The sequence below is a fragment of the Panulirus ornatus genome, chromosome 18 (assembly GCF_036320965.1).
Source record: "Panulirus ornatus isolate Po-2019 chromosome 18, ASM3632096v1, whole genome shotgun sequence".
Taxonomy (NCBI): Eukaryota; Metazoa; Arthropoda; class Malacostraca; order Decapoda; family Palinuridae; genus Panulirus; species Panulirus ornatus.
The window spans coordinates 37,139,797-37,166,817 of NC_092241.1; the positions used below are offsets into that span (position 1 = coordinate 37,139,797).

Below are 27,021 nucleotides of genomic sequence, written 5' to 3' on the forward strand. Positions count from 1 at the left end.
CATACCGCGTTCAGTTGCTATTTCGTTTCATACAGTGCTATGATTATTTACGAGGTCGTGCGAATATACATATGATGGGTGAATACAGTGACACTTGTGTTTGGTTGTATGAGATTTCAACATCTTGAGGAGTAAATGTGATCGATTTCTCCACACACGCCGCTTTCTCACTAGCGGTGTTGTACCGACCTCGGGATGGATGAGTGACCGCCTTCCGAAAATTATTGTGGAAATTAAATTATTTCTCACTCCATGGAACACTTTCGCCGCTTTTTTTTTTTTTTTCTAATTTCTCCATCACAACTTGTATACATTATATCCATGTAGAAGCATATCATATATCCTTTTCCGTCATTTCAAAAACGAGGAACAGGGAAGAGGGCCAATTAAGGATATTATCTCTAAAGCTCAGTCCTCTGTTTTTAATGTTACCGCGCTTACGTATGAAAGGGCGAATATATATATATATATATATATATATATATATATATATATATATATATATATATATATATATATATATATTCATTTTATTTATTATCCTTGGGGATAGGGAGAAAGAATACTTCCCACGTATTCCCTGCGTGTCGTAGAAGGCGACTAAAATGGAAGGGAGCGGGGGGCTGGAAATCCTCCCCTCTCATTTTTTTTTTTTCCAAAAAGAAAGAACAGAGAAGGGGGCCAGGTGAGGATATTCCCTCAAAGGCTCAGTCCTCTGTTCTTAACGCTACCTCGCTAATGCGGGAAATGGCGAATAGTATGAAAAAAAAATATGTATATATATATATATATATATATATATATATATATATATATATATATATATATATATATATATACATACATATATATATATATATATATATATATATATATATATATATATATATATATATATATATATACAGAGAGAGAGAGAGAGAGAGAGAGAGAGAGAGGTAGTACGTTTGACGAAAGGAACCTGGATGTTTTGGCTCGAGTGAAACGAAGCTCAAGAGTAAAGGGGAAGAGTCTGATCTTGTGGAGGCGAAGGTGAAGATATTTAAACGTTTTAGAAATGAAAGATATTGGGATGAAGAGAGTGGCGAGAATAAGTAAGCTTGGAAATGAGACTTGTGTGAGGAAGTAAAAGGAGAGACTGAGTGCAGAATGGAAAATGGTGAGAGCAAATGACGTAAGGGGAGTGGGGGAGGAATGGGATGTATTTAGGGAAGCAGTGATGGCTTGCGCAAAAGATGCTTGTGGCATGAAAAAGGTGGGCAGATGAGAAAGGGTAGCGAGTGGTGGGATAAATAAGTATGATTGTTAGTAAAAGAGAAGAGAGAGGCATTTGGACGACTTTTGCAGGCAAATCGTGCAAATGACTGGGAGATGTATAAAAGAAAGAGGCAAGAGAAAGGTGCAAGAGGTGAAAAAGAGGGCAAATGAGAGTTGGGGTGAGAGTATCATTAAATTTTAGTGAGAATAAAAAAATGTTTTGGAAAGAGATAAATAAAGTGCGTAAGACAACGAGAACAAATGGGAACATCGGTGAAGGGAACAAATGGGGAGGTAATAACAAGTAGTGGTGAAGTGAGAGGGGGATGGAGTGAGTATTTTGAAGGTTTGTTGAATGTGTTTGATGATAGAGGGGTAGATATAGGGTGTTTTGGTCGAGGTGGTGCGTGAAGTGAGAGGGTCATGGAGAATGATTTGATAAACAGAGAAAAGGTAGTGAAAGCGTTGTGGAAGATGAAAGCCGGCAAGGCGTCGGGTTTGGATGATATTGCAGTGGAATCTATCAAGAAAGGGGGTGACTGTGTTGTTGACTCCCTGGTGAGGATATTCAGTACATTTATGGTTAATGGTGAAGTGCCTGAGAATTGGCGGAATGCATGCATAGTGCCATTGTACAAAGGCAAAGGGGATAAGTTTGTTGAGTATTCCTGGGAAATTATAAGGGAGGGTATTGATTGAGAGGGCGAAGGCATATACTGAACATCAGATTGGGGAAGAGCAGTGTGGTTTCAGAATTGATAGAAGATGTGTGGATCAGGTGTTTGCTGTGAAGAATGTACGCGAGAAAGAATTAGAAAAACAGATAGATCTGTGTGTAGCATTTATGGATCTGAAGAAGCATATGATAGAGTTGATAGAGATGCTCTGTGGGGTTTTAAGAGTATATGGTGTGGAAGGTAAGTTGCTAGCACTGGAAAGTTCTTATCGAGGATGTAAGGCATGTGTACGTGTAGGAAGAGAGGAAAGTGATTGGTTCTCAGTGAATGTAGGTTTGCGGCAGGGGTGCGTGATGTCTCCATGGTTGTTTAATTTGTTTATGGATGGGGTTGTTAGGGAGGTGAATGCAAGAGTTTTGGAGAGAGGGGCAAGTATGTAGTCTGTTGTCGATGAGAGGGCTTGGGAAGCGAGTCAGTTGTTCGCTGATGATATAGCGCTGGTGGCAGATTCGGGTGAGAAACTGCAGAAGTTGGGGACCGGGTTTGGTAAAGTGTGTGAAAGAAGAAAGCCTAGAGTAAATGGTTATTAGGCTCAGTAGGGTCCAGGGACAAGTGAATTGGGAGGCAAGTTTGAATGAAGAATTTCACGTGTGGCGGGCGGAATGGTTGAAGGCAGCATGTATGGATATGTGCATGTGTATATATGTATATATCTGTGTATGCATATGTATGTATACGTTGAAATGCATTGGTCTGTATATGTCCGCGTGTTTCCTTGTGCTACGTCGCTAACGCGGGAGACAGTCACAAAGTATAATAGAAAAAAAAGAAGAAAAAAAAAAAAAAAAAAAAAAAAAAAAAATATATATATATATATATATATATATATATATATATATATATATATATATATATATATATATATATATATATATATATTCCTACGAGTCTACGGGAAAATGAAACACGATAAGTTCGCAAGTGTACTTTCGTGTGATAATCACATCATCAGGGGAGATACAAAAAAGAAATATAACAGTCAGTCAGTTGATATACAAAGAAAAGACGTAGCTAGGACGCCATCTGGTAAACAAGTGACTACCCGAAAGGAGGTCGGGTGCGACCGAGACTGACAACAAGCGTATCGAACTTATTATGTGGACAAGAAGTGGAACTGTTTGCAAATTCTTATCACAGTAAAGCCATCTGATTTGTATAGACCTTCACTTACATGATTAAAACAAGGCAATCGATTCTTGTCCTGTTCTTATACTATGTTCATGTTCCTCAAGTCTAACGGAACGCGCGCTTTCATAGAACACACAATGCCCTACAACAGCCAGGACTCGAAGCACGGACCTTTGCATGGTAGTTGAGAACGCTAATCGGTCGGCTATAATCTCCTCTAATAGGAAAATCACTATTTGATTACAAGTAATCGAATACCCTTCGTCTCGCATCCATGAGCAACGGGGTCTAGATCGGCCAAATCCCATCAGGCTTGCATTACCAGCGGCTAGCATTTTACAAACCCTTACTGTACAAACGCTGTTGGAGGGTATTATATGTTCTATGAAAGTGCGCGTTCAGATGCACTTATTCGTGTACAAATACCTCCGCGCTTGACAGTAAGGTTCTATAAAATTCTAGCCGCTGGGATGCAAGCCTGATGGATTTCACCAGTCTAGACACCGTTGCTCATGGATGCGAGGTGAAGGGTATTTCATTACTTGTAATCGAACTGTCATTTTCCCATTAGAGGCGATTATAGCCGAGCGGTTAGCGTTTCCGACTACCATAAAAAGGTCCTGGGTTCGAGTTCTGGCTGTTGGAGAGTATTATATGTCCTATGAAAAAATGCTAAATCATATGCAATATACTCATGCTCATATACATCAGCGTTTGTACAGTAAGGTTCTGTAAAATGCTAGCTGTGCTAGTAACGCGAGTCTGATGGGATCTGACGAGTCTACACCCCATTGCTCATGGATGTGAGATGAAGGGTATTCGATTACTTGTAATCGAATAGTCATTTCGCTACTAGGGGCGAGTATCAGTAAACTTTAGGGAGAATAAGATGTTTTGGAAGGATGTTACTAATTGCGGCAAACAAGAGAACAAATATGAACATCGTTGAAGGGGAGACGGGGAGAAGAGGTAAAAGGTAGTAATGAAGCGAGGAGATTGTTCGAATGTTTGATGGAAAATTCGCAAGTGTATGGTGGTTGAGTCGTGGTGGTATGCGAAATGATAGTCATGGAGAGTGGTTTGGTGAAGGGAGAATAGGTGATGAAAGCATACGTAAAGCGATATGTGGCAAGGTGGCTCTAGCGGATGGTATTGCTGTTGAATTTATTAAGGGGGTAACTGTGTTGTTTATTAGTTTGTAAGGATTTTCAGTGTATATATGGATCATGGTGAAGTGCCTGAGGATTGGCGGAATGCATGTAGAGTGCCGTTGCTTAAAGGTATGTTGTACGGAAAGGCACTGACTGAGAGGGTGTACGGAGCATCATACTAGGGAAGAGCAGTGTGGTTTCAAAATTGGTAAAGGATGGGAGGAACAGGTGCTTGCGTTAAAGAATGGGTGCGAGAAATAGAGAAACAGATCCATATATGCCACATACATATGTATATGGCATATATGGATCTGAAGAACGAATATTATAGGGTTGATTAATATGCTTTGTGGAAGGTATTAAGAATATTCGGTGTGGGAGGAAAACTGCTAGAAGCAGCGAGAAAGCTTTAATCAAGGGTGTACGGCATGTGCAAAAGTAGGGAGAGAAGAGAGTCAACGGTTCCAAATTTTGGTTGGTTTGGGAGAGTGGTGTGTAATATCACCATGGTTGTTCAATTTGTTTATGGGTGTTATAATGAGGGAGGTAAATGCGAGTTTTGGAGAGAAGGGCGAGTACGTTGTTGTTTCCTGATGATACAGGACTGGTGACAAAATCGAGTGAGAAACTGCAAAAGTTAGTGACCGAGTTTCGAAGTGTGTGTGGAAAGAGGAAGTCGACAGCTAATGTGAATAAAAGCAAAGTTTTTAGATTTAACAGAGTTGAGGGACAGGTCAGTTGGGGTGCGAGTTTGAATGGACGTGAGGTGTTTTAGATACCTGGGAGTGGACATGGCAGCGAATAGAACCATGGAAACAGCAGTGTCCCAAAGGGTAGATAAAGGGGCGAAGGTTGACAGAGCGCTGAAAAATGTTCGGAAAGGGAAATCGTTATCCTGGGGTACAGCGGTGGATCTATTTAAGGGTGTAGCAGTCCCAGCAATATTGTATGGATGCGAGGCATGGGTTGTGCGGCGGAGAGTGGACGTGTTTGAGAAAAACATATGGTGTGAGGTGGCTTTATCAAGTAATCAAAGGATAAGAGAGATGAGTGGTAATGAAAAGAGTGAGGTTGAGAAAGCTGAAAAGGGTGTGCTGAAATTGCCTGGACATAGAGAGAATTAATGAAAGAAGGTTGACAAAGAGGATACATGTGTCAAAATGGAGAGAACAGAGAACGGGGAGGCCAAATTGGAGCTAGAGGGATGATAGAATTTTTTTTTTTTAGGGAGGATGAAAGGCGTGTAAGGTACAAAAACTTGGAACAATGTGGTATACTGGGGTCGACTGGCTGTCAGTGGACTAAACCAGGGCATGTGAAGCGTCTGGGGTAAACCATGGAAAGGTCTGTGGGGCCTTGTTATGGATAGGGAGCTGTGGTTTCGGTGCATTACACATGACATCTACAGAATGGATGTTAACACTCCCCTCATTCCCAAGAAGAAAAATGCAGCCATGGATAATATCGAATTATTTTTGTAGAAGTTGCAGATAAGGTTCATAAGAAGTAACAGAGGGGGTATTCCACAAGCCACGCTACAAAGACACCAGAAAAAGACGAGACTTTCTGGTAAGTTAGCAGATACACATCTAACGAAGACGATTCGATCATAATGGGAGATTTTGACATCCGGGTATATACGTGGGGCAAATCACTCTCGAGTAACTTCGGCCGCTGACTCTGCCTAAACAAAATTAATTGTGAAACGTACTAGTGACGAGAACGCATCAGATTTACTTCTAGCAGTGAAAGAAGTATAATTGATAAAGTGATATATGAAGTGTGGCACAGGGTGATCACGGATAAAGTACTCGTGAGGAGACTTTCTACACTGCATGTAATGCTAATCGACATGAATGTCGAGAAATGATCATTGCATTGATCCTGAGAGGCAAACCTGGGACGATATCATCAAAGTAGTGGAAGGAACGTAAGTGCCACTGTTTACATGATAGTCTTATTCCAAAACGAATCGAAAATGGTGGATTCATGAAAATGATAAATGCCTATTTTCTTTAAGAGCTGTACCTAAGAAATTCAAAGAAAGCAATAACCAATATGATAGAATGAAGTACATCATTCTGCGTAGAGAAACTGAATGACATACGTCAAAATAAACATCATTATGAAGCTTATATTGCCGAAAAAAAAACAAAAGAACCCAAGAGTTTTATAGTTATGTTAGGGGCATGATAATCATTATCTAGTCAATTGGTACATTAGATACGGAAGACGGTGACGCACAATTACTTTTTTTGCTTCTGTATTTACGACTGAAGATACAACTCAGTGTCCCCCAATCCAGCTCCTGAGGAAACTTACATCTCTGTAAAATCCGACTAAACTCACTGGCACTGTGCAGGCATTTCACTTATCCCCCTGCATCTCACCATGATCCATACATAAACCGAAAACCCTAACCAACCAATTCACTACACAGTCACCCCCTTTCTTAAGAAAGTGAACTGTAATATCATTTACTCCAGCTGTCTTACCCCATTTTATCTTGCACAAGGCTTTCACCACCTCTACTCTTTTAAGCAAACCATTTGCTATGATTCTCTCCCTGCGTACATATCCCGGACCCAAACCCTAAGCGTGTGCCACCCCAACATCAAATACGTTCAATAAACGTTCGTAGTACTCAATCCATCTCTTCTTCCCCTCATCTCTGCCTGTTACCACTTCCCTGTTTTCCCCCATTACCATTGTTTTCATTTGTTCTCCTGTTTATCTCGCACAAATAATCTCCTGCCTAAACATTTTCTTATCCCCCCAATAGTTTGCTGGTACACGCTCTCCCAAGGTCTGAATTTCTCTCTTTTTCAGTCTCTCCACCTCCTCCTTCACTTCCTGCTGCATTTTCTTCTACATATCTCAATCACTTTCATTCCTTCCCTGCCGGTAACGCCGATACACCTCTCTCATCTTTTTCATTGGCTACTTAACTTCAGCCAACCCCACACTATCGTTTTTCACATGGCCGTTTCCCATCTTACGCATGCCCCATTCTTCTCTCGCACACATCAACGCTGCTTCCTTAAATACTTCCCATTAGTCATCCACTCCCCTTGCTTCATTTACACTCACTACTCGTCATTCTAAACTTAGGCTCACCTAGTATTTCTTTTTGAATTCATCTTTTCGAAGAGCACTCATTTTGACCACCTTATTCACATCCATAATATATATATATATATATATATATTATATATATATATATATATATATATATATATATATCATACAAACCACAAACAGCCAGGATCGAACCTGGGATCCTGTGCAACAGGCGGCCCTAATAGGGAAATGACTATTCGAATACTATGTACTCGAATACCCTTCGTCTCACGTTGGTGAGCAACAGGTTCTACACCGGTCATTTTCCATCAGGGTCACACAGCCAGCAGATAGTATTTTACCTATTAGGGGCGATCACAGCCTAGCGGTAGCGCTCCCGCCTGTTGCATACGGGTCCCGGGTTCGATCCTGGCTGTTTGAGGTTTGTATATGTGTGTATATATATATATATATATATATATATATATATTATGGATGTGAATAGGGTGGTCAAAATGAGTGCTCTTTGAAAAGATGAATTCAAAAAGTGATACTAGGTGAGCCTAAGTTTAGAATGACGAAAAGTGAGTGTAAATGAAGCAAGGGGAGTGGATGACTAATGGTAAGTTGGCTATTGGAGGTTTGTATGTTCTATAAAGGTGCGCGTTCATATGCACTTTGTGTGTGTATATATATATATATATATATATATATATATATATATATATATATATATTATCCCTGGAGATAGGGGAGATAGAATACTTCCCACGTATTCCCTGCGTGTCGTAGAAGGCGACTAAAAGGGGAGGGAGCGGGGGGCTGGAAATCCTCCCCTCTCGTTTTTTTTATAATTTTCCAAAAGAAGGAACAGAGTGGGGCCAGGTGAGGATATTCCAAAAAAGGCCCAGTCCTCTGTTCTTAACGCTACCTCGCTAACGCAGTAAATGGCGAATAGTTTAAAAGAAAAAAAAAAAATATATATATATATATATATATATATATATATATATATATATATATATATATATATATATATATATATATATATATAAAGAAAGTAAACTCTGTTTTGATGTGGGTAAAACTGAAAGTGAATGGATAGAGATGGGCGATTATTGCTGGTCATGAGGAGAAAGATCATGAGAAGCAAGTGTTTTGGGAGCAGCTGAGTGAGTGTGTTAGCAACTTTCATGCACGAGACCGGGTTATAGTGATGGGCGATTTGAATGCAAAGGTGAGTAATGTGGCAGATGAGGGTATAATTGTCGTACATGGGGGTGTTCGGTGTTGTCAATGGAAATGGTGAAGAGCTTGTAGATTTGTGTGCTGAAAAAGGACTGGCGATTCGGAATACCTGGTTTGAAGAGAGAGAGATGCATAAGTATACGTGTGTAAGTAAGAGAGATGGCCAGAGAGTGTTATTGGATTACGTGTTAATTGATACGCGCGTGAAAGAAAGACTTTTGGATGTTAATATGCTGAGAGGGGCAACTGGAGGGATGTCTAATAATTATCTTGTGGAGGCGAGGGTGAAGATTTGTTAAGGTTTTCAGAAAAGAAGAGAAAATGTTTGGGTGAAGAGAGTTGCGAGAGAAAATGAGCTTGGAAATGAGACGTTTGAGGACGTACCAGGAGAGATTGAGTGCAGAATAGCAAAAGGTGAGAGCAAATGATGTAAGGGGAGTGGGGGAGGAATGGGATGTATTTCGGGAAGTAGTGATGGCTTGCGAGAAAGATGCCTGTGGCATGGGAAAGGCGAGCAGATTAGAAAGGGTAGCGAGTGGCGGGATGAAGTAGCAAGATTGTTAGTGAAAGAGAAGAGAGAGGAATTTGGACGATTTTTGCTGGGAAATAGTGCAAATGACTGGGAGATGTATAAAAGAAAGAGGCAGGAGGTCAAGAAAAAGGTGCAAGAGGTGAAAAAGAGGGCAAATGAGAGTTGGGGTGAGAGAGTATCGTTAAATTTTAGGGAGAATAAAAAGATGCTTTGGCAGGAGGTAGATAAGGTGCGCAAGACAAGAGAACAAATGGGAACATCGGTGAAGGGGGCTAATGGGGAGGTAATAACAAGTAGTGGTGAAGCGAGAAGGAGATGGAGTGAGTATTTTGAAGGTTTGTTTAATGTGTTTGATGATACAGTGGTAGATGTGGAGTGTTTTGGTTGAGGTGGTATGCGAAAAGAGAGGGCCAGGGAGAATGGTTTTGTGAACAGAGAAGAGGTAGTGAAAGCTTTACGGAAGAAGAAAGCCAGCGGGTTTGGATGGTACTGCAGTGGAATTTATTAAAAAAGGGGGTGACTGGGTTGTTGACTGATTGGCGAGGATATTCAATGTATGTATGGTTCATGGTGAAGTGCCTGAAGAGTGGCGGAATGCATGCATATTGCCATTGTACAAAGGCAAAGGGGATAAAGGCGAGTGTTCAAATTACAAAGGTATAAGTTTGTTGAGCATTCCTGGGAAGTTACATGGAAGGGTATTGATTGAAAGAGTGAAGGCATGTACAGAGCATCAGATTGGGGAAGAGCAGTGTGGTTTCAGAAGTGGTAGAGGATGTGTGGATCAGGTGTTTGTTCCGAAGAATGTATATGAGAAATACTTAGAAAAACAGATGGATTTGTATGTAGCATCTATGGATCCGGAGAAGGCATATGATAGCGTTGACAGAGATGCGCTGTGGAAGGTAATACGTGTGTATGGTGTGGGACGTAAGATGCTAGAAACAGTGAAGTCTTTATCGAGGATGTAAGGCATGTGTATGAGTAGGAAGAGGAAAGTGATTGGTTCCCAGTGAATGTTGGTTTGCGGCAGGGGTGCATGATGTCTCCATGGATGTTTAATTTGTTTATGGATGGGGTTGTTAGGGAGGTGAATGCAAGAGTTTTGGTGAGAGGGGCAAGTATGCAGTCTGTTGTGGATGATAGGGCTTGGGAAGCGAGTCAGTTGTTCGCTGATGATACAGCACTAGTGGTTGATTCGGGTCAGAAACTGCAGAAGCTGGTGACTGAGGTTGGTAAAGTGTGTGAAAGAAGAAAGTTGAGAGTAAATGTGAATAAGAGCAAGGTTGTTAGGTTCAGTAGGGTTGAGGGACAAGTGAATTTGGGGTTATCTTTGAATGGAGAAAAACTGGAGGAAGTGAAATGTTTTAGATATCTGGGAGTGGATCTAGCAGCTGATGGAACCATGGAAACGGAAGCGAGTGACAGGGTTGGGGAGGGGGCAAAGGTTCTGGGAGCATTGAAGAATGTGTGGGAGGCGAGAACGTTATCTCGGAGAGCAAAAATGGGTATGTTTGAAGGAATAATGGTTCCAACAATGTTATATGGTTGCGAGGCATGGGATATAGATCGGGTTGTGCGGAGAAGGGTGGAATTATTGGAAATGAGTGAGGACAATATGTGGCGTGAGATGGTTTAATCGAGTAAGTAATGAAAGGGTAACAGATGTGTGGTAATATAAAGCGTGTTGTTGAGAGAGTACAAGAGGGCGTATCGAAATGGTTTGGTCACAGAGAGAACGAGTGAGGAAACACTGACAAAGAGGATATTTGTGTCAGAGGTGGAGAGAACGAGAAGTGGGAGACCAAATTGGAGTGGAAGGATGGAGTGAAAAAGATTTTCAGCGATTGGGGCCTGAACATACAGAAGGGTAAAAGGCGTGCAAGGAATATAGTGAATTAGAACGATGTGGTATACCGGGGTCGACGTCCTGTCAATGGATTGAACCAAGGCATGTGAAGCGTCTGGGGTAAACCATGGAAAGTTTTGTGGGGCCTGGACGTGGAAAGGGAGCTGTAGTTTCGGTGCATTATACATGACATCTAAAGACTGAGTGTGAACGAATGTGGCCTTTGTTGTCTTTTCCTAGCGCTACCTCGCACGCGCGCGAGGGGAAGGGGGTGTCATTTCATGTGTGGCGGGTAGGCATCAGGTATGGAGGAAGGCAGCAAGTATGATTATGTATACGTGTAAATATGTATATGTCTGTGTACGTATATGTATGTATACGTTGAAATGTAGAGGTAAGTATATGTTCGTGTGTGGGCGTTTATGTATATACATGTGTATGCGAGTGGGTTGGGCCATTCTTCCATCTGTTTCCTTGCACTACCTCGCTAACGCGGGAAACAGCGACAAAGTATGATATATATATATATATATATATATATATATATATATATATATATATATATATATATATATATATATATATATGTACCGTATATGATATCCTTGCTCTGAGAACACTAAAACATTATTGTAGTGTGTGTTTGGTGCAATATTTTTCATTTTGAGACATGTTCAAGATGCAAGAAAATCGTATTTCATGTAATCCTAGAACCTGCAACATCGAAAAGTAGCGGAATTTTATTCACAAAGTAGCTGCTACCACAAGCAGCATGAGCCTTTAAAAGATAATTGCAAGATAAATGTGATGCTCTCAACGAACGGATATTTCCAGGATAGGTTTACTGTGTTGGTGAAAGGGGCTCTGTCGTTACATGGGAACACTATCATCGTGAAGAATGGAGAATATCGTCCCTTCACAAGCACCACGTTTGTGTGTAGCCACAGTAAATCTGTGCATCGTTTTCAGGTTAGACTTCTATAACTCCATCCTAAGACATGCTCCCAAGAAATACACAAATAGCGAAGAGACTCAAAGATGAAGACACGAAGGAGAGATCATAATTTTCGAAGGAATTCTTTCCTACGTATGATGATGATCGAACTTTCATTGACAACGAGTTTTGAGTAATGGGGAACACATCCACCAAAGGGGATCTGTTAGAAAATATAAAACCCAGTTCTGAATACTGGACGAATCCCCACAATCTACACAGGAAGCCTTCACTTCATTAGCGAGCGAGCATCTGCAGTCCGAGGTGTAACAAATTTGGTGACATTTGGTAAGGAGTAAAGAGGCTGCTACAAGGACTACTACGTATTTCTGGTCGTTGTTTGCACATTCCTGAATTAGAGAGATTTCGAGGTGGTTCAAGAAATAACGGCGGCCATATATATATATATATATATATATATGGTTCTCAGTGAATGTTGGTTTGCGGCAGGGGTTCGTGATGTCTCCATGGTTGTTTAATTTGTTTATGAATGGGGTTGTTAGGGAGGTGAATGCAAGTCTTGGAAAGTGGGGCAAGTATGCAGTCTGTTGTGGATGAGAGAGCTTGGGAAGAGAGTCAGTTGTTCGCTGATGAGACAGCGCTGGTGGCTGATGCGGGCGAGAAACTGCAGAAGCTGGTGACTGAGTTTGGTAAAGTGTGTGAAAGAAGAAAGCTGAGAGTAAATGTGAATAAGAGCAAGGTTATTAGGTACAGTAGGGTCAATTGGGTGGTAAGTTTGAATGGAGAAAAACTGGAGGAAGTGAAGTGTTTTAGATATCTGGGAGTGGATTTGGCAGCGGATGGAACCATGGAAGTGGAATTGAGTCACAGGGTGGGGGAAGGGGCAAACGTTCTGGGAGCGTTGAAAAATGTGTGGAAGATGAGAAGGTTATCTTGGAAACAAATATGGGTATCCTTGAAGGAATAGTGGTTCCAACAATGTTGTATGGTTGCGAGGCGTGGGCTATGGATAGAGTTGTGCGGAGGTGGGTGGGTTTGCTGGAAATGAGATGGTTGAGGACAATGTGTGGTGGGAGGTGGTTTGATCGAGTAAGTCATGAAAGGGCAAGAGATATGTGTGGTAATAAAAAGAGTCTGGTTGAGAGAGCAGAAGAGGGTGTTTTGAAATGGTTTATTCACATGGAGAGAGTGAGTGAGGAAAGATTGACAAAGAATATATATGTCAGAGTTGGAGGGAACGAGGAGAAGTGGGAGACCAAATTGGAGGTGGAAAGATGGAGTGAAAAAGATTTTGAGTGATCGGGGCCTGAACATGCAGTTGGGTGAAAGGCGTGCAAGGAATAGAGTGAATTGGAACGATGTGGTATACCGGGGTCGACGTGCTGTCAGTGGATTGAACCAGGGCATGTGAAGCGTCTGGGGCAAGCCATGGAAACTTCTGTGGGGCCTGGAAGTGGAAAGGGAGCTGTGGTTTCGGTGCATTATACATGACAGCTAGAGACTGAGTGTGAACGAATGTAGCCTTTGTTGTCTTTTCCTAGCGCTACCTCGCGCACATGCGGGGGGAGGGGGCTGTCATTTCATGTGTGGTGGTGTGGCGACGGAAATGAATAAGGGCAGACAGTATGAATTATGTACATGTGTATATATGTATATGTCTGAGTATGTATATATATGTATACGCTGAGATGTATAGGTATGTATATGTGCGTGTGTAGACGTGTATGTATATACATGTGTATGTGGGTGGGTTGGGCCATTCTTTCGTCTGTTTCCTTGCGCTACCTCGCTAAGGAGAGAGCGGCAAAGTATAATATATATTTAAATATATGTATATATATATATATATATATATATATATATATATATATATATATATATATATATATATATATATATATATATATATATATATATATATATGGGTGTCTCAAAAAGTGAACAATGAATTTTTATTAATATGTGTCAAACTACGTCCAAAATAAATAATTCAAATTACGAAGGACGGATGTGTAATTATTTTGAGGTATTGCATGTGTTCAAACTGATAGCCATTCTGGCCCAGACACTGATGAAAACGCAGTTCCATATAGTTACAACAAGAATTAAGCGGTTCATTTGGGATTTGGGCGTAATCTCTTTCACTGGCTGCTTTTATCCCATCTACTGTTGTCGGTTTTGCGCGATAAACATTATCTTTTAGGTGTCCTCATGAAAAAAAAGTCCAGTGGCGTGAGGTCTGGTAAACGAAGGTGGTAATTCAATGGTACCTCTCAGGAAGATTTTCATAAAGACCGACCCCTTACATCGCAATGGTAGGGGTGAGGTGCTCCATCTTCATTTAGAAATCTTGGATGTATTTTAATTGATACTGTATTACTAAAATTTCAAAGTGTGTATACGTCTTTGAGACACCCTATATGCATGTATGTGTATATATATATTATATATATCAATTATTTCATTATACTTAATCTCTGTTTTCCCGCGTCAGCGAGTTAGCGCCAGGGAACAGACGAAGAATGGTCCATCCACTCATATACACACACACACATTTTTTTTTTTTTCATACTATTCGCTATTTCCCGCGATAGCGAGGTAGCGTTAAGAACAGAGGACTGGGCCTTTGAGGGAATATCCTCACCTGGACCTCTTCTCTGTTCCTTCTTTTGGAAAAAAAAAAAAAAAAAAAAAAAAAAAAAAACGAGAGGGGAGGATTTCCATACTGGCACACATACATACATACACAGACATAAGCATATTCATACCTGCTTATCTTCATCCTTTCCTTCGTTACCCCGCCACACAGGAAACAGCATCCCCTCCTCCCCTTTAGCGAGGTAGCGCCGGGAAGAAGAGAAGGGCCACATTCGGTCACACTCAGTCTCTAGCTGTCTTATGTAATGCACCGAAACCATATCCAGGCCCCACAGACCTTTCCATGGTTTACCCCAGACGTTTCACATGCCTTGGTTCAATCCATTGACAGCACGTCGACCCCAGTATACCACATCGTTCCAATTCACTCTATTCCTTGCAAGCCTCACACCATACGGTATGTTCAGGCCCCGATCGCTCAAAATCTTTCACTCCATCCTTCCACCTCCAATTTGGTGTTCCGCTTCTCCTTTTTCCCTCCACCTCTGACATATATATTCTCTTTATCAATCTTTCCTCACTCATTCTCTCCATATGTCCAGACCATTTCAACACACCTTCTCTCAACCACACTCCTTTTATTGCCACACATCTCTCTTACCTTTTCATTACTTACTCGGTCAAACCACCTCACTCTACATATTGTCCTCATACATATAATTTCCAACACATCCAACCTTCTCCACACAACCCTATCTAAAGCCCATGCCCTGCAACCATATAACATTGTTGGAACTACTATTCCTTCAAACATACCCATTTTTGCTCTCAGAGATAAGGTTCTTGCCTTCCGCACATTCTTCATCGCTCATAGAACCTTCGCTCGCTCCCATCCCCATCCTGTAACTCACTTCAGTTTTATGATTACATCCGCTGCTAAGTCTATTTCCAGGTATCTTGAACACTTCAATTACTCCAGTTTTTCCCTATTCAAAGTTACATCCCAACTGAACCTAATAACCTTATTCTTATTCAAATTTACCCTTAACTTTCTCCTTTAACTTTTCCAAACTCAGACACCAACCTCTGCAGTTTCTCACACGAATCAGCCACTAGAGCTGTGTCATCGGCGAACAATAACCGACTCGCTTCCAACGCCAACTCATCCCCAACGGACTGCATACTCTCCTCTCTCCCCAAAACTCTTGTATTTACCTTCTTAACCACCCCATCCATAAACAAATCAAACAACCATGGGGACATCACACAACCCCTACCGCAAACCGAACTGGGAACCAATCACTCTCCTCTCTTCCTCCTTGTGCACATGCCTTACATCTTTGGTAAAAACTTTTCACTGCTTTTTGCAACTTACCTCCCACACCATATAATCTAAAGACCTTCCACAAAGCATCTCTATGAACTCTATCACATGCCTTCTCCAGATCCATAAATGCTACACACACATCAATCCATCTGTTTTTCTAAGCATTTCTCACACATTCTTCAAAGCAAACACCTGATTCACACATCCTCTACCGCTTCTGAAACCACAGTGCTCTTCCCCAATCTGATGCTCTGTACGTGCCTTCACCCTCTCAATCAATACCCTCTCGTGTGATTTCCCAGGAATACTCGACAAACTTAGGCCTTTGTAGTTTGAACACTCACCTTTATCCCCTTTGCCTTTGTACAATGGCACTATACATGCATTCCGCCAATCGTCAGGTACTTCACCATGGTCCATACATACAGTGAATATCCTTACCAACCAATCAACAACATAGCCACCCCCTTTCTTAATAAATTCTTCTGTAATACCATCCGAACCCGCCGCCTTTGGTAAGTTTGGCGATATGGAAGGATAGATAAGGGAGAGAGCAGTACAGTTTTGAAAAGTCACTGGGTCCCTTAGCAGATTAATGAAAGGTAAATGTGTAAGTATGAAACTGTAGAAAGGATTAAGGAACAGCACAAACCTTCCAACTTGACATATGCAGCTGAAACATGAACATGGAATGAGACAGAGGTCAAGAATCCAGCCTATGAAAATGAGCTTTTTGATAGGAGCATGTGGTATGACTAGATGGAATGAATAAAGAAATGAAGGAGCATATGAGAGATATAATATGGCAGGTAATACCAAAGGAATGAGCTGTGAAGTGGTAGAGTGTGTGAAACATAATATTTCGAAGTGGTTTGGGCATGTGGAAAGAATGCATGGAGAGTATATGATGAAAGGGGTTGATGTGGGAGGAATACCCCTGGTGACATAGAGAAGTACAGTGGAAGAGCACTGGAGGGAGAGTAATGGTGGAAGTATTTGTGGAATGGTGTGTGTAAAGGAGGTATATAAGGATAGGGATAAATGGAGACTCTTTTGCTGTAGCCACCACCTTGATGGGAGTTTCCGGATGGAACAGGCAGATATAGACAGATATACAGATTGACAGAACTAAAGATGCCCTTGACATATCTATGGCTTTTGACAGGGTGTGACATCGGGGTTTCATCTCTTAAGCTACCCTCTTTTGGCTTCCTTCCCTCACCTTGTTCATCTATATCTAGCTTTCTCTCTGGATGAATTATCTCTGTGGTTCTTGAGGGATCAGCCTCCCCCTTTTCTCTATCAACAGCGGTGTCCCTCAAGGTTCTGTTCTTTCCTCTACACTTTTTCTCCTTTCAAACAGCTTCCTCTCCTCCACAAATAATCCTATGCACTCATACGATGACAACTCAACACTCCATTCATCTACATCCTTCAATTCTGCTCCCTCTTCTCTCAATCGATCTCATCTTGACACAGCTTCCTCAATAAACTCAGACTTGGACAGGATCCCTCAGTGGGATACTCAAAATCTTGTTAAGTTTAATGCCTCCGAGACCCAGTCTACCCATCTCTCTTTCGAAAACTCCTCACAACACTCGTATCTCCTTTGACAATTCTGTAATTCCACCTCTTGACACAATGAATATACCTTCATTACTGTAACTTCGACTCTTTCTTGGAAATCTCACATAACAGTAATAGCCAAATCTGCCTCTAAGAAACCGAGTGTCCTGTTGAAAAGTCGAAACTTCTCTTCTGAACAGTTGATTTATTCATATAAGGGATTCATTCGTCATTGTATTGGGGGCGAGTCCAGCTTTACATCCTTACTTGACAGTAGAGTCCAAATCAGTCTGCCTTATAAACTGTCCAGGCTAACTTCCAGACTTGACCCCCTTGCCCTGTGCCGCAATGTTGGTTCACTTTCCCTCTTCTATAGGTATTAGTAACTTTGGCTTTTGTTCCCAAGAGCTGACAGCTTGTCTACCTACACCACTAGCTAGAACAAGCAAGTGCTCGGCAAGCTGAAGCATCACATGATTAATGTATGGCCACCGGCAACTCAAGGGTGGACAAAACAGTTCTGATACCTGCTTCTTTGCCTACACATCGAAGCTTTGGAACTCTCTGCCTTCTCATGTCTTTTCCAATAACTATGACCTGACATTTCAAAAGACAGGTTACAATCAAAAATTCGTAAACACTTTCCCCTGTCTTTCCTTTTCCAGCTTCATAATTCTCTCTATATTTCAATTAAAGCCCAGCCTTGAAGTGGACTTTTGTCTGTTACTGAAGCCTTCAACATAAAAATAATTATAACTTTCAAAGCTGACGCTCTTGTACAATGCCGCAATGTTGGATCAACTTCCCTCATCTTTAGGTATTACTTTGGTTTTTACTCCCGAGAGCTGGCTGCTTGTGTGCTCCCCACCACTTGGTAGACCTTGCAATACTCAACAAGCTGCCGAGTCACATGATTACTGTGTGGCCATCCGCAACTCAAGAGTGGGCTATTTTGGTAACTGCTTCTTTCCCTACATATCAAAGCTTTGGAATTTCTTACCTTCTCGTGTCTTTTTCATTAATTATGACCTGGCACATTTCAAAATACAGGTTTTTCAATTCCTCCAAAGTTCGTAAATACTTTTTCTTTTTTCCTTTCACCATAAAAAAAAATCAAAACTGGTTCTCCAAAATATTTCTGAATTTGGAAACGACAGACACTTTACTTTTGCAATTCTTTTTCCCGATTCCAGTTTTTTATGAAAGTACTCACACTGCCACAGTGTGAAATACTAATTTGAGGAACCTGCACCGACTTATTCAAGCATTTTGATTACTCAAAAAAATCTACCATACTTGCAAGTTTCTCTGCAACAAATCTGCATCACTGCTCTTGCTATCATTAAGGAAGTCGCACATTTCAACTCTTAGTTCATGCACTTTTTGAAGCACTTCTGCATGGGACTGCCAGTGCAATTCATGATAATGCAGGAAAGCATTATGTTCTGCCCCAATATTTTCACACAAGTGCAAACAGTCTTCCTTTTAATAGATATCTTTTATATAGACGAAAAGTTTTATGAAATCATCAAATATGGTCTTCAGCTCCTCATACTTACTGCTAGATGCAAGTGCTGGCCTATGAAGCATGCATCTCTATACAGTATGCGGGGTCTTCCTTCTCAACAATGCTTGAAATCCCGCACTTTATTCCAACACTGACCGAGCTCCATCGGGGCAGATCTCGTATTCAATGCCATTATCATTTCAATGAATATACCAGTAATACTGAACACCTCCATTGCAGTTGCTATGCCATCACTAGCTGTGCAGAAAAAAAAAATCCTCCTTAATTTCGTCATTTGCAACATAACGTGTTAGTAATCAAATGAACATCTTATACGACATCCATTCCCTCATCTTCTTACAATCCAAAGTCTGGTTTCTACGTAATTCCATCAAATAATTACGCAGGTTTTCACTTGTATCTGAAATACATCTTCCAATTGTTTCATCACTCAATGGAATATTAGACACCAGCGTGTCTATAACAGCAGGTGGCACCAAATATTTTGCTATCATGCGAATTTTTCTATATCCTGCAATTCTGCAAGAAACTTAAGTAAAATGTAAGATAAGTCCTTGTTGCGAAAGTTGTTGCTACTGTAAAGACCTGTCTCTTCTTATCAACCTCTTTGGAAAAAGTCAGAGGTTTTACCAATACATTCAGGATGCTGGGTTTCAAGATTCCGCTTTAAATTTATTCTGCTTTACAGCATCCACGGCAAAACACGGTATAACAAACAGAGGCCTCTTCTCCATGACCATTCATATTTGTAAACCTGAGCAAAATGTTATTTTTATTGTATTTTTTATTTTATCATTTACTAATCTCACTTAGTGCAGAAATACTACTCAAAATCTCTTTCCTCTTAAAAGCAGTTAAAAACTTTTCCTTTTCTTTAAGTCCACAGCAATAAATAAACAAAAAATAGCAGCAGTATGCATCCCCACACAAAGCAAGCGTCACACATGTATTGACTGGGACAGTCCTACATACAATGTGGAGAATATTATATCTGTTCCAAACATGAACAAACCTTGATTATACATTACAGACACGACTGAGCCAGTTCAACGAGTACAATAAATGATTTTTTCAAACGCTGAATCTTTTTTGCAATATACTTTGCAATCATTTCATGCATATAGTACACGCCACAGCTTGTAAACCAGAGGGTGACAAACATGTAATGTCTGACACTTGGACATAGGCGAAAAGTTTAAATCATGAGTAAAAAGTCACCTTTGGAACAGCTGTATTATTGGAAGTAGAGTCTCATCAAAGAATATCTCACTCCAAAGGCTTCCTTGCTACTTGAAGTAGTGAAGCTTTTGGCTGCAAAAGCCTTTAGAAATGTCCTGGCCAATACCAAGACTCTTTCGAAGAATGTGATCCCGGGGTAATTGAAAAATATATAAGGTATGCATAGAAAGACAGCTAGGGCAAGTGGTTTAGCAAAAAGAGAAGAGGTGGTGAATGCCATGTGCAAGATGAAGCGCGGTAAAGCAACTGGAGGACATGGAGTTGCAGCTCTCTTACTAATAGGGATGACAGAGTTGTTGACTGGTTAGCTACAATTTTCAATGCATGTATGGCTCAAACTATGCTACCTTGGGAATCGGTGAAATGCCCATTTAACGCCACCGTACAAAAGGCAATGAAGACAAAAGCCTAGCTTCAAATTACAGTTTAATTTGTATACCCAGTGACTTGTTAGAGTTGTGATCAGTGAGAAGGTCCTGGCAGGCATCGAGCACCATACTGGGGAGGAACAATGTGGCTTCTGGAGTAACAATAGATGGTTTGATCAGGTGTTTGCTTTGATAACTCTGTGCGAGAAATGACTGAAATAGGATATATACCTAAGATATACAGATCTAGAGAAAGTATAGGACAGGAATGATAGAGATTCTTTGCAGATGGTGTTACAAAGATGTGGCGTACAAGGAAATCTACTAGAGGCAGTGTGGAGTTTCTATCAAGAAAGCAAGGGATGTGTGCGAGTAAGCGAGTAAGGAGAGAGGTGGGCGAGTGCTTTCAGGTGAAGGTGGGTATACAACAAGTGTGTGTGATGTAACTTCAACTGTTTAATCTGTTTATGAATGGGGTGGCAAGGGAGACATGTGCAAGGGTCTTAAGAGACGGGTCTTATGAAGAGGGGACACAAGTTTTTTTTTTTTTTTTCTAAAGACATGATTCTGGTGACAGACTGTTTGAGAGAAGAGGATGCTCATACTTTATGTGAATGAAAGTAGGAATATATAATTTAGTAGGAGAACAGTGTACGTGTGAGTTTGAATGGAGATACCTGAAGGAAGGGTGTATTTTACGTGGAAATGGCAGTAGATGGAACCATGGGAGCTAGAATTAGCCATTAGGTGGGTGAGGGGACTAAGGTCCTTGGTGTATTAAGGTGGATGTGGAAATAGAGGTGTGTTTGATGGTATAGTGGTCACAACAGTGTTGTGGATATGTTGGAAATAAAATGTCCATGGGCAATATGTGGTGGGAAGAGGGCTGATCGAGTAAGAAATGACGAGGTACGAGATAGGCGTGGAAGAAGGAAGCGTAAGTTTGAGAGACCTCATGAAGGTGCGTTGATATAGTTTGGACTTACAAGGATAAGTGAAAGGTGTATCATCAGGGCCTGAACAAGCTGGATGGTGTCAGGCATGCATGGGACAGAGCAAACTGGGATGATATGCTGTAGATGAACTGACCGAGGATACATGAAGAGGCCATGGGTAACCACAGGAATGTTGATGGAACTTGGCAGTGGATAAGGGGGTTCTAGTTTCAGTGTATCATATAAGACAGCTAGAAAATGGATGCGAGCAAATGAGGCCATTTTGTCCCTGGTGCTACCTTTGCTACAAGAGAAATGACGAAGTACGATATTCATTCTTAAATAAGTCTGCCATTTTTCACATTAGCTACATTCGACCAGAAGCATACGAAGAAATGACCTCGTTCACTTACAGCCACTCTAGCTATCATTCATAATGTACCAAAACCAAAGCCCCCCTATTCACAACCAAGCCCCACAGACCTTTCTGTGGTTCGTCCCTAACACTTCCATGACACTGACAGTAAATCGTCCCCTGTTTACCATAATGCTTCAATTCGCTCTATTCCTTGCATGCCTCACACCCTCCTGCATGTTTGGGCCCTGAACCTTTCGAGTATCTTTCACTATCCTTCCACTTCCTCCTTGGTTTATTCTTTTTCTTGTTCCCTGCATTTCTGCCATGTATATCTATCTATCTATATCTCCGATGCCTGTTCCCTCTGGAACTCCATTAAGGGGGTGGCCATGGAAATGGAGTCTCCATAACTAGTGGACTCCAGTGCCACTTCTTAGCCTATAGTGGCTCACCCTTAAGAACCCACTGGCAGAGGGCAACTCAAGAGCAGTGTTTGCAGAGGCTCCTATCAAATGTTCCTACTAACTGCCTCCACCTAATGTTCCTAACTACTGCTTCTACCTATTACTCTTAAATTTTCCAAAGGCTGGGCTAGCATGTACTGCTCACCACAGAAATAGAGCCACGAAGAAGAAACTGTGCGAGTCAAGTGTTGACAGGTGTGATGTGTGACAAGGAGAGATTGCATGTTTGTGGACAGAATGCTCGTAGTCCATAAGTGAGGCACAAAGAAAAGAGAGCTACCTTGGTCAGAGAAGTTAAAATTAACCACTAAAGTGCTTGCTCACCAAGCAGATGTCACCAACCCTCCCTGTAAGTACACTGAAAACTAAAATATGATAAAAAGACTGTAAAGAAAACTTCCGTAAAAGCTGGTTGACGACAGCAGCAAAGCCACATAGCACAAACGAAACATGCAATACCATAGAGAAGTAAGCTCTAAGTAGCTGATAGAGGATGGATCGATTACATCAACCTGTCAGTAGTTGCTGACTGGCCAAAGGGAGTCCCATAGAGTGAACAGTAAGTGAAGAGTAGTTGGAGATACTTTGGGTCATTCACAAAAGGTGGGTGAAGGCTGGTGCCTTTTCATCAAAATATAATGGGTCGGGAGAGTCCCGACTCACAAATTTCAAGAGAATCTCTCATGCTCACAGGTCGACCTGCAAAGGAGAAAAAATAATACTATTCAGTGACTTACCTTTCAATCTCATCATCAGTTTTCTCAGTCACTCATGTCAGTGTCATGGCCATAGTCATCTTCATCAGGTACTGAAATATCAATTCAACAAAAATTGATCAATGAATGAACTACACATGGAAAAGTAGTTTGTCTTCAATTCCAAATTACAACACTTGTCATATATCCAATCTTTGTGGGGCTATGAAAGTTAATTATCTAGACTGAGCTTCACCTCTTTAAGGGTTGCAAAATGTAGGACCATATATCACAGTACTGAGAGGAAAGATATTGCTGCCAATTCTAATGTTTACAAATCAAATAAGAATATGTGACAAAATAATACATCAGAGAGTGAAGGTAGCTACGGTGAACTTCTTATGAATTACGAATGAGGACTTGAGATTGTGGGGTGTCTTGACCGAGTAAATCAGGGGATAGTGATGCTTTTTACTGTGGGGCGGGATGAGGCCGGGAATGGATGAAGGCAAGTATGAATATGTACATGTGCATATATGTATGTATGTATATGTATGTTTATGTGTGTATAGGTATATATATATGTGTATGCGAGTGGATGCGTCTTTCTTTGTTTCTCGGCACTGCCTCGCTAGCACAGGAAACGGCAATCGAGTATAATAAATACAATATCAAACAGAAGTGGTAATTTAAATCAACCCAGTGTGAAGTGCTGAATACAGTGAGTAGAGATTGACTTAAAAATTACTGAAGATATACCATGGGAGTAGGCATGGATTAAGACTGCACACCAGGTAAAAGGAAAGCATGATGAATATGTGACATGGTTGTTAGTGTGGAGGAATGAAGTAATGCTAAATTCTGTGGCAATTGGATGAAGTTACACATGAACTACTCTCTCTTGTATAGCAAGGTATGGCGTATATGAATACATACATAAAATCGATAAATGATTCCCGTTGTAGCATTAAAACTAGCTGGAGGTGCTGGTTTAGCAACTGGTTGGGATTTTTTTGGACAAGAGCTCATCAGCCCAGATTTCTTCTTCACTTTCCTTCTGGTCATGTGCCTTTTTCTAATTCATACATAACATGAAACAATTTAAGTTATCTAATAATTTTTGTTGTATTACATTCAAAGTGTATAATTTCATATGAACATATACTTTGCTTCAAAGTCCAGTATATGATTGGTATAGGTGTGCATCATATATCATTCATGGTTAGTACATACTTCAGTATGTTCATTGTGTGTTTGGGAGATTTATTCTTTAAACTTCAATACTAAAGGCAAACATGAAGAATAAGGGTACAATTCTAACATTTCTCAATAAAAAAGAACATCTCTAAAAGGCACACAACTCGCTGAAACAATACGAGCCAAGAAAGACATTATAATAAAAAGCTGTCTTGTACAGGAGTATCTGGTCTTGTTTCTATGGCAGTCAGTGACCCATTTAGCAGTGATGATCTTGCCACGGCCGTTTACTTGCTGATATTTTGGAGTATTTGTAAAGGCACAACTCTCCACAAGAGAAGGTTACGATAAACCATTTTTCTCCTAAAGTACAAGGCACTTAAAGAAAGGTACAAACTAATAAAAGAAAAAGTGCAAAAAATATTAGAAACATAGTATACATCTTTTTGAGAATGTTAGTTTCTTAAGAGGATAATCTTAGGGTATTTCAGTTAGTGAGAACCAAAGATGACAAAAACTTGAGATAATTTCCTAACTTTAGGAAAATAATGGGAATCAACCAATAATAGAAAAGGGACACAAGCTTCTTCTGCAAGACAAACAGAGGCTACTGGTGGTGATGACAGATGGTTTTATACACTGCCAAGTTAGCAGCCCTCACTGCACAATCAAATGAGAAAACGACTACAACAGATGAAGCAAAGGGCAGGCTGGGATGTGCAGACTGCTACAGAGGACCTAAGATCGTACCTCACTGGCAGCCATCACTGCATAATCAAGTGTGAACATGTAGCTCCTCTAATTTACAAAGAAATTTGCTGGTGGGAAATACACAGTGCTGAATCACTTTCAGAAAAAACAGGCTACTTAATCTCTGTTACCAAGTCAGTTTCATCTTTAAATTACCTTAAATTCATTCATGGTCATGTCAATCGATTTAGTACTAGTTTCAGGGGATTTCATCTATATCTATCTATACATATCTCTGCATCCGTTCCATCCAGGAACTCTCATTAAGAGGGTGGCCACAGCAAAACTGTCTCCACTCATGACCGTCTTGACACGCCTCCCTAGCATACACTACGCCACGCATTCTTCCACCATTACTCTCCCTTCAGTATTCTTCCATTGTTTCCCCGTGCCACAGGAAGTCTTTCTCTCACACCAATCCCTGTAACTATAATATCAAAAGCTCTCCTTGTAAACTCCCAGACTTGCATTCTTTCTACAATCCTAAATCACCTCAAAGTAATTTTTTCACCCACTCTACCATTCCACAGTTCATTCCCATTGCATTCCCTGCCATATCACATCTCTCATACACTACTTCATTTCTTTTTCATTCCATCTAGTCATAACAAAAGCTCCTCTCAAAGAGCTCATTTCCACAACCTGGATTCTTGACCTCTGTGAATCATTCCTGTCTATGTTTTGGCTGCATAAGTCAGTGTTGGGAGAACTATGCTGACCCTAATCCTCTCTTCATTTCTATACATGCACCTCTACCCTTCATTATTCTGTTTAGGGACTTAGTCAATCCTCTAACCTAAATTGCAACTTTCCTTCTCTCTCCTTCCGTATCAACAAACATACCCAAGACAGCTCCCAAATACTTAGATTCTCTCACCTATTCTAGTCCTTCTCCCTTATATCCAAAATAGTTTAGTACACTTTCTTCTTCCACTCTACATGGTCTTGTACAATCCATATTTTCACCATTTCCTTTCAAACACCAATACTTTGATTTTACTTGCATTTAACTTCAATTGCCTACACTTCCACGCATCATAAAACAGAATTACAACCTTCTGAAACTCCTCTTCCTTCTCCGCAAACAACACTGTATCATCCGCAAACAGGCTTGCTACTAGCCACCATACCTCACCACCACACTATCTCTGCCAGTCCTTTTCTCAGTTTTGCTTTCCTCTCTCTATCACTCTACCCATATATACAATAAAAACCCGCGATGACATCACACAGCCTGCCTCACACCCACATGTATTCCAAAACTGTCGCTCAACTCTCCATCCGCTTTTGCATATGTATTTGCTCTTCTATAGAAGGTTTTCACTTCATCCATCAGTTGTCCCCCTACCCCATACATCATTAACACATTCCATAAAGCATTCAATTCGACTATGTTATACGCTTTTCAGATCCATACAAGCTGCATGCAACTTCTTACCTTTTGCTAAATACTTTTGCAGTCATTTTCACCGCAAAATCTAATCCAAACATCCCCTAACTTTCTCAAAACCACCTTATTTCTAACTTCTGCATTCACTCACTCCCATCACTATCAAAACTTTTGCATACACTTTTCCTGGAATACTTTACTGAAAGACTTGTTCCTCTATAACTGCCATATACATCATTAGCACCCTTTCCTTTGAATAAAGGAACAATTATAGCTTTCCCCAATCCTCATGCATAACCTTTTGTTTCCATGCTAAATTATATTTCAGATGCATCCACTCTAACACTTTTTCCTCTATACTTCAGCATTTCAGCCATAATCCTATTCACTCCAGTTGCCTTTCGTACCTTCAGCCTCATTACTGCCCTTTTCACCTTCCATTGTGAGACAGGCCTTTACACTTGTATCCTCTTCCTTCCATCCTCCACACCCATGCATGTAACATCTGCTGCCTCACCATCTCCCACATTCATCAGTTCTTCAAAATATTCTTTCAATCTTTTCATTTCATTCTTTTAATCCAGCAATTCCCTTTCATTACTTCCTACTCACATCCACTTCTTTTTCACCTCCTTCAGTACAATTTCTTATTTTTCCTAAACTTTTCACTACTTTTTCAAAATCTTTAT

At 40.7% G+C, this 27,021-nt stretch overlaps 1 protein-coding gene across 1 annotated transcript in view; it reads right to left on the bottom strand.

The window, feature by feature from the left end:
• The window catches only part of LOC139755030 (zwei Ig domain protein zig-8-like), a 756,153-nt gene that overhangs the window by 95,496 nt on the left and 633,636 nt on the right, over window positions 1–27,021 (bottom strand). Inside the window, exon 4 of the mRNA XM_071672988.1 lies at window positions 23,038–23,108. Coding sequence (XP_071529089.1) covers window positions 23,038–23,053 — 16 coding nt within the window. The 5' untranslated portion in view covers window positions 23,054–23,108. The remainder of the gene's footprint in view (window positions 1–23,037; window positions 23,109–27,021) is intronic.